General features: G+C 43.2%; 1 protein-coding gene across 1 annotated transcript in view; it reads right to left on the bottom strand.

The window, feature by feature from the left end:
• Positions 1-860: 860 nt before the first annotated feature.
• The window catches only part of DRAM1 (DNA-damage regulated autophagy modulator 1), a 49280-nt gene continuing 40705 nt past the window's right edge, over positions 861-9435 (bottom strand). Inside the window, exon 4 of the mRNA XM_011934945.1 lies at positions 861-3269. Coding sequence (XP_011790335.1) covers positions 3225-3269 — 45 coding nt within the window. The 3' untranslated portion in view covers positions 861-3224. The remainder of the gene's footprint in view (positions 3270-9435) is intronic.

Genomic DNA, 9435 nt, shown 5'->3' with positions numbered 1-9435 from the left:
TAGATCCAGCCACCCATAAAGCCAGTTCCACTCCTGAATGTCTTAGTTACTTGAGGCAATATAGATTCCCTTTTCCTCTTCTTGTTGGATTTCTGATTCCCTTTTCTCCTTCTTGTTGGATTTCTGATCTCTTCATCTCTGAATCTTGACTGACATAAACTTCTGATGCTAACGTCTGAGAATCTACGAAGATGAACCAATCGTGCCCACATGGAAAACTACATGAATTAAGAAAGCATAAAGTTTAAATCGTAATCATACTTTTATGAAGTCCAAATGGATCTGTAGTCCCAGCACTTTGGGAGGCCGAGGCGGGCGGATCATGAGATCAGGAGATCGAGACCATCCTGGCTAACACGGTGAAACCCCGTCTCTACTAAAATACAAAAAATTAGCCGGGCGTGGTGGCAGACGCCTGTAGTCCCAGCTACTCAAGAGGCTGAGGCAAGAGAATGGCGTGAACCCGGGAGGCGGAGGTTGCAGTGAGCCTAGATTGCGCCGCTGCACTCCAACCTGGGCAACAGGACTAGACTCAAAAAAAAAAAACCAAATTAAAATAAAGAAATATTTCATTTCATTTAACTCTTTCAGCCATGAGGTCCAAGGAAATGCAAGTTCATGGAAATTAGAAATAATACCAAAATGTGAATAAGACCAGGGTTAGAGGTTGCATGGCATCTGTTGAATATGGTTGTCTGGAGTGATTTTTTGGCCTTCTCAGTTTGCCAAGACAGGTGTACATTTGGTCTAGCTCATGTAGCCATGTCTGTGGTAACTGTCCAGGTTGAAGATAGTTGTCATAGAATGGGGATGTCCAAACAACTGAAATGTTTACAGTACACAAAGAAAAACAGTCAACATTACCAGGCGATGCAGACTATTTGTTTATTAAGAAACTAACAAGTAAAGCGGAGTAAATCCCATTCTATATTATAGCACTACAAACATCCTTAGTCATTCCTTCCTTCCTTCCTTCATTCATTCATTCATGCATTCAATGAGTATTTCTTAAGCACCTACAGTGTACCAGGAGGCACTGTGTTCATTGTGGCATTACAAAGATAAAGATCAAGGCACATACTCTGCCCTCACGGAGCTCCCAATCTAATTGTGCAGAGAGATGTGAAAATGAAGCCTGAAAATCCATCGTGAGGAGTACTGAGAACAAAAGTCTGCTCGAAGTGAGGCAGAACCATGGATTCATTCCACCATAGGTCCCATGGGAAAGGTATGTGACATTTCTCCTCCTCTTCAGAATAATGAATGCTTGACATAGCGTTCGTCACTGTCTTTCAGTCCCAGTGTTACAAAGGGGATCCCCAGCATTACAACGAGTCACAGTGAACCCAGAAATGATTAGCATGCTATTTATTTATTTATTTATTTGAGACAGGGTCTTGCTCTGTTGCCCAGACTGGAGTGCACTGACATGGCTCACTGCAGCCTCAACCTCCTGGGCTCAGGTGATTCTCCCACCTCAGCCTCCCAAGTAACTGGGACTCCAGGCACATGCCACCACACCTGGCCAATTTTTGTATTTTTGTTGTAGGGATTTTGCCATGTTTCCCAGTCTGGAATCAAAGTCCCAGGCTCAAGCGATCCTCCTGCCTGGGCCTCCCAAAGTGCTGGGATTACAGGTGTGAGCCACCACACCCAGCCAGCATTCTTAATGTTTGCTTACAAAGGTGTTTCTCTGTCAAACTCTTCCATTCACTTAAAGAAAACCATTTATGGTGCATCTTAAAGAAAGCATGCTTACGTTAGCCTTTTATTGCCAGATTTCTCTACTCAACCCTATTAAAGGGCCTACATGGCAGTGGTAGGGGTGTGGGACATGTTCTAATAACATATGCGAAACACATAGAGGGGAGACAGCTTGCCATTGCAGAGGTACCTGACTGCCACTGAGCCTCACCCCTATACTCATCCAACAAATAGTTAATGAGGAGCTACCCCCAACTCCTACACCCCCATGCCCTCTGAAGCTGTCTACATGGGCTGCTCTGCCCTTGGCATGTGTCCTTGAGGGTTGAACCCACTTGGCCACACATGGGTTTATGCTCTAGGGTCTTTGAAAGACAGAATTCCTGCTCTTCACCTTTCAGGCCTGAGCTGTAACATTTCAAGGGCTGCTTCCTCCTCTGGAATAATTTGCTTTTTATTGGTCATTCATGATTTGGGTGAAAAGATAGAGTCTGTAGTTCTTGCTTAATACAATGGGCTTGACTCATATTTCCTAGTGTTGAGGGACATCCAGTCACAGGCATGAAAACGAGGAGCATATAAATAGCATCCTGCACCCAGAAGTTCTTCTTGGCTGCCCCTTTCTCCTTTCTCCTTTCTCCTTGTCTCGCTCTTGGGCCTTTATTCTCTTTGCCACATTTACTGGCATGAAATCAATTTGAGATGTGAGTTTCAGTTCTGAGTCAGACTATATATCAAGTTGTGCCAAAAACAATACAGGGTGGCTTTCACCTGACTTACTAAAACCATTCCACCTGTAATTATACCCACTACGAACGGCCAGTTAGCAGCAAGAGCAAAAGGTGCGGCCTCATGAGCAGGGAGAAACAAGGTGGGTGGCAGAATTTCAAAACCAAGGTCTTCATATTCACTTAGAGGTACTGTACATGGTGGTATAAAGGCCTCTCAGTTGAAGCACTTTGCTTAGTTCGGCTAAAAATCAGTATCTTAGTGTTAATGTATTAACTAAATTTTTATGATTTGGGTATATGATCTTTATAAATTGAATTTTATAAATGCTCTTATGATAAAAAAATTATACAGTTCATTCATTAAGAATAAAATTTACAAATGAATATCCCCTGATTTTACTTTGTAGCAAACGTACTGAACCTAAATTACTCATTTAATGTATTTCCATAAATCGCACACAAATAAAAAAAACGACAGAATCTGTACAAAAATAAGAGCTCTCCATTTTTTGTAACACCTTATTTTTTCTGTATATGAATTTGTTGATATAAAAAAACTACTTAGAAAATTATAAAAACATCACTACAGTGTCATAAGGCTGTACATTCTCTAGGAAACACATCTTTAGAAATAGTACAACTATTAGGAACTCTTAACGAAATTCAAGTCCTGGATGTGCTGCAGATGCATCCCAACAATCAGGGCGGCCTCAAAACCCTGTCTGTCCTCTGTAGCACTTCTAGAAATGTCCTGCAACATTCACTGAGTGAGATCAAATTCTTCTTTCTTCATATATCACCATTGATTTCTGTGGATATCCTTAGGGTGACACTCTATTTTAAAAAATGAAAGAAAAAGGTTTAAAAGAAGTTAAACAATCCCAGCGTTGACGATGACATTTCCAACAGCTTTGCACCACCTAAGGAATGATCTCACTATGGTTTGTGCTATCCTTGAGTCAGGTCCTAAACAATTTTCTTGGCTTTCTATATCCTTTGAGCTAATAATTCACTTGTCTGAAAATGTAAGATTTTTCCTGTGGACAAATCTGATGTAGTCCCATCTTCTATCTGCTTTGGGAATATTTTTTGAACAACACACTTTTATTTTTTATTTATTCATTTATTTATTTATTTATTTTGAGACAGAGTCTCTCGCTCTTGTTGCCCAGGCTGGAGTGCAATGATATGATCTCGGTTCACCGCAACCTCTGCCTCCTGGGTTCAGGCGATTCTCCTGCCTCAGCCTCCTGAGTAGCTGGGATTACAGGCATGTGCCACCACTCCCAGCTAATTTTGTATTTTTAGCAGAGATGGGGTTTCTCCATGTTGGTCGGGCTGCTCTCGAACTCCCGACCTCAGGTGATCTGCCTGCCTAAGCCTCCCAAAGTGCTGGGATTACAGACATGAACCACCGCATTCGGCATACTTTTATTTTTTAAAAAGATATATTTACTTTCGATTATTTGGAACTAGTAAGTGAGACCTCCTAAAAGAAAACAAGCAGGATACATGACTATTAACATCAAACAGCAGAGGACATATGAAAATCTCATTGGTGGGAGAGCTATTAAAGATGCTTCCCATTGGGAAGAACCTAATACATGAAGTTGTACAATCCTTACATATTTTTGTCAAACACATTAAAGATAAAAAGAAAGTGCTCTTTTTAAAAATGCAAAGTGTCTTCTGCAAATTTTTATGAATCCTAATTGTCAGCAATTTAAAACATTTGAATTGATAAACACTTACCTGGAAATCTTGGATGAAAGTTAGGAAGTAGAAAATAAAACCAAAGGCCACTGTCCATTCACAGATCGCACTCACTACGTGATATACATAATCCTAATGCCAATAAAAAAGAAACAGAATTTAGCCTAAAAGACTCCCTTTAATGTACATACTGAAATACAATGAGGAGGTTCAACCAAAGGAAAAAGCTGTCCAGTGAGCATAAGTCAGAACTTTGAGGATATAAGGTAAGCACAACCACATTACTAAGTGTCAGGGCACCTGCCCACTGAGAATGCGAAGGCAGATATTCCAAAGTTCTTTCTGGCTCCCACAAACTCTCGTTTTAAGATTAGTTTGTCATTTCAAAAGGCAGACTAAGGACTACAAAATGGCTGATACTGGGAAGCAAATTTGGACTCAACAGAAGAAAGAACTTTCCATACAAGGCATGACTTGGTCTCCCTCCGCTGAGAATCCCTAAATGTAAGGCCATGCTTGACAAGCACTCCCGCAGTTGTTCCAGAGAATGTGTGTACACATCTAGGTGAACCTGGCCAACTAGTCCCTTAGGTTTCGTGTTTCCCTGTTTATATAGAAATGATCATTCAGAAAATAGTTCTGCTTAACATCCTAAGGTAAATACAGCTACAAAGAAACTGCTAATAATGGACATCCACAGGTAAACTGCATATCTTCTTGGAGTCAAGAATGAGAGAATGGAAGCCAAGGAGAATGGCTTCAATCAGATGGTCCAAACTCAGTTGCCTATGGAGGCCAGAAAATTAGCAATAATAAATAAAACTGGTGGTTGTGAAAAGAGAGGGAAGTTAGGGAGCCCATGCCTCATCAGCTCAATTCCATGGGAAAATAATATACTAGTGCTGCTTTCAAAGAGGTTTAAAAAAAAAAAAACAAACACTGTGTGTGTGTCTGTGTGTGACATCTCCTGATTTTTCAGTGCTGGAAACTAATTTTGAAACTCTGTTGCAGTGGCTCACACCTGTAATGTCAGCACTTTGGAAGGCTGAGGCAAGAGGATCACTTGAGCCCAGGAGTTTGAAACCAGCCTGGGCAACATAACAAGACAAGAAATAATTAGCTGGGCGTGGTGGCCTGCGCCTGCAGTCCCAGCTACTTGGGAGGCTGAACTGGGAGGATCACTTGAGCTTGGGGTATAGATGTTGCAGTGAACGATGATTGCGTCACTCTACTCCAACCTGGGTGACAGAGCGAGACTCTATCTCAAAAAAATAATAATAACAAAATAAAAATAAATAAAACTTTAAGTCAAAAATGCATGTCTGCATTCTGATGTTAGCTCACATGCCAAATGAGGCCTGGGGACTGTCAGTGTGCCCTCTCTGATTTCCTACATCACTTTCTGCTCTGCTGAAACGAGGAGCTACCCCTAACTCCCTACACCCCCATGCCCTCCAAAGCTGTCTACATGGGCTGCTCTGCCCTTGGCATGTGCCCTTGAGGGCTGATCCCACTGCTGCTCTGCCCCAAACTGCTGTAGGCTACAAGGGTGAGTAACATGCTGGATCACAGGGCAGTTCCACGGTTGACAGTTGTTTTCTTTGATCCTGTTTTCATCCAGACAGATCTAGTGGAGGCAACACCAAGCCCTCCAAGCATCACTCTTCACTCTCCTTGTCATGGTCACATCCACCCACTGTTCTCATGCTAGGTCACAGCGGGGAGAACCTGACCAGCCTACAGTAGGAGGTAGAGAACAGAGGCTTCCTCCTTTTGGTACCAGTACCAGGGGACCTGCCCCATCCCGTATCATTCCTGAACAAGGAAGATGGCTTCTAAAAATAAAGGCAGAACTTTGGGGGGAATTTCTTAAGCGTGATATTAATGAAAGTACATGGAACAAAGAGTCCTGAATGCAGGCAAAGCCCTAATATCCTTGCTATGTGAAATGAGACAGTGATATTATAATTATCACCCCCCACCACCACCATCAAGTAAGTCACTGCACATAAATGCGCTGTGAAAGTTGTAAAGCCCTACACAGAAGTCTGGGGCAGTACCTAAATGATTATTCAGTGAATTAATGTAAAGGGATTTTTTTTTTATTAGGAACAGAAGGGAATGCAAGAGTGGCACAGTCATTTACGGAGTGAACAGAAAACCATGTACTTTTCACATTTTTAAGATAGGAAGTGGAATATAACAGATTTTTAACTGCCTGGAAATAAACTTCCATAAGCCCTGGCCAGCAGCGGGTTTGTGGTAGAAGGTCTCCCCCGAGTGGCTGAAAAGTAAAGTACACCTGAGCTGCTCCGCTATGCGCTCTCACTTTCGGAAAGAGGTTCTCACCAAGGGAAAGAGGAACTGAACCCCCTTCGCATGATGGGGCCAATTCCCCACATATAAGAAAAAAAAAAACCTGCCTTTTGTCTAGGTCTAACCTATTGGCTAATTTGACCATTTTAAGGTTACATTTTAAAGAAGCCCCTTTTTAATCTTTTTCTTTCTTTTTTTTTTTGAGATGGAGTCTCACTCTTGTTGCTCAGGCTGGAGAGCATTAGCATGATCTCGGCTCACTGCAACCTCCAACTCTCCAACTCCTGGGCACAAGCGATTCTCCTGCCTCAGCCTCCCAAGTAGCTGGGACTACAGATGTGTGCCACCACACCTGTCTATATTTTTTTTTCTTTCTTTTTTTTTAGTAGAGACAGAGTTTCACCATATTGGCCAGGCTAGTCTTGAACTCTGACCTCAAGTGATCCACCTGCCTCAGCCTCCCAAAGTGCTGGGATTACAGGTACAAGCCACCATGACCAGCCAAGAAGCACTATTTGATCTCTTGTCTGGATCATTCTCTTCCTCACCATCTTCTGTCTCTCTCTTGTCTTTGCAGGCTTCCATCACCTGCCAGAGTTCTCCTTCTTTGGAAATCCTGCTGTCCCCTCTAGCCACCCTGGTGTTTCTCCTTTACCTCTTACCTCCAGTACAGAACAGGACTCAATAAACATTTGGTTGACAGCTGAATGAATGAACCATCCCTCTCACTATTTAACTTCTTGCCATTGGCGTCTAACCTTGGCGTTTTACTGAAACTACTTTCTGACAAACATCACTGACTCCCTTATTGCCCAAATTGAGGGACTTCATTCCTAAAGGCTGTTCAGCTGCATATGTCACGGTTAGCCACTTCCCTTGCCTTTGAAAAATGTCCTTCCCTTAGTCTCTGGGATCGTATGTCCTCTCATTCCATCATTAGGATTAATTGCTATTGCTTCTGCATTTCCACATTGTGCTGTCTGAAGTCCAGTTCAGCATTTTTTTATTCTTCAAAGTATTACATTTAGCCACTGACAACTGGCTGTTTGCCCCTCTGAACTATAAAATCCCTCAGGATCCTCTATCCTGTGGCCACCCTGCCCTCTATAATCTTTCACAGTCTTGTGTGTGGTAGGGACTCATCAATGAGGTCTACCATACAACACAAGTCTAGTTCTTCTCGCTGGTCCATGATCCTTTTACTTCTCCTTTGCTGGAGGTATTCTTCCGCCTGATCCTTGAGGGAAAGAATCTTCTGTTGGTCTCTCACTAACTCTCTTCTTTCCTGGGGCATCTTTGATTCTCCTATAAGGCATCTAGATGAACCCATACTACAGGTATCTAATAGAATGAGTTGATCTCAATGTCATACTTTTGGTTCCATGTGTTATGATGCTTGGTCCAAAAAGCCCTGGTCTACCCCACACTCTAACAACTCTACCCTACATCTGACTACTCCCAGTTCCACCAGAAGTCTAGGACCACCTGGGTGCAAGCGATCCTTCCACCTCAGCTTCCCAAGTAGCTGGGACTACAGGAGCGTGCCACAACGCCTGGCTAATTTTTGTAGAGACTGGGTCTTACTGTGTTACCCTGACTGGTCTTGATCTCCTGGACTCAAGCAATCCTCCTGCCTCAGCCTCCCAAAGTGCTGGAATTACAGGCATGAACCACAGCGCCTGGCCTAGGCCCATGTTTCTAACCTTGATATGTCATGATATCCTCAGAGTCATCAATTCTAACCAAACTCATCCACTTCTACCTACTAAATTATTTATCCCTGTTAGGGGCCTTATTTCTGGTCAAGGGAATAAATTCTTTGGTTCACCTAAGATAAAAAATTAGAAGTCATCTTTGATTCATCATGCCACTTCATTCTTGTGTTAGTCATTTGCCAACACCCATCAGATTTCCCCTATTTGAAATGTGAACTAGTAGAACTGCCTTCTCCTTGTCTTCCTAATGCCAAGCTCTCCAAGCCATCCCAGGCACTGCTTCTGTCTCATGCTCATCTGACAATACTCTTTCTATTTGCTTTACTGTTCAAAAGTCTTCAGGTCGGGCGCAGTGGCTCACGCCTGTAATCCCAGCACTTTGGGAGACCAAGGTGGGGGGATCATGAGGGCAGAGATTGAGACCATCCTGGTTAACACACATTTCGTGAAACCCGGTCTCTACTAAAAATACAAAAACTAGCTGGGCATGGTGGTGCGTGCCTGTAATCCCAGCTACTTGGGAGGCAGAGACAGGAGAACTGCTTGAACCCGAGAGGCAGAGGTTGCAGTGAGCCAAGATTACGCCATTGCACTCCAGCCTGGGCAACAAGGGTGAAACTCCGTCTCACAAAAAAAAAAGTCTTCAAAATCTTACTCTGGTCACCTATGTCAAGTACAAGCCTCTCTGCCTGCCTCTTACAGCCACTACACCCTTGCACAGTTATCCCTGGCTACAGCGATTTCTCACTCTATTCTGAAATGAACTATACACCACACTGGAGCTGGTATCGTCCTCTCTACTTAACATTTCACACTCCCTTTGGTCACCAAACACGTTCATTCACACTGTCCCTCTACCCTCTTTTACTAAGGATAGATAATTGAAGTGTTTAAGAAAGAAATTAGAGACCAGGTGCAGTAGCTCACGCTTGTAATCCCAGCACTTTGGGAGGCCGAGGCAGGTGGATCCCGAGGTCAGGAGATCGAGACCATCCTGGCTAACACGGTGAAACCCTGTCCCTACTAAAAATACAAAAAATTAGCTGGGGGTGGTGGCAGGCACCTGTAGTCCCAGCTACTCGGGAGGCTTAGGCAGGAGAATGGCGTGAACCTGGGAGGCAGAGCTTGCAGTGAGCCAAGATTGTGCCACTGCACTCTAGCTTGGGTGGCAGAGCGAGACTCTGTCTCAACAAAACCCCCCAAACCAAAAGAAAACATAAAAAGGAAAGCAAACAACAAAAAAAGATGGTTCCCTT

The sequence above is a fragment of the Colobus angolensis genome, unplaced genomic scaffold (assembly GCF_000951035.1).
Source record: "Colobus angolensis palliatus isolate OR3802 unplaced genomic scaffold, Cang.pa_1.0 Scaffold10, whole genome shotgun sequence".
NCBI classification, from domain to species: Eukaryota; Metazoa; Chordata; class Mammalia; order Primates; family Cercopithecidae; genus Colobus; species Colobus angolensis.
The sequence above is the reverse complement of the archived record's forward strand: the minus strand, read 5'-3'. Positions and strand labels throughout refer to the sequence as shown.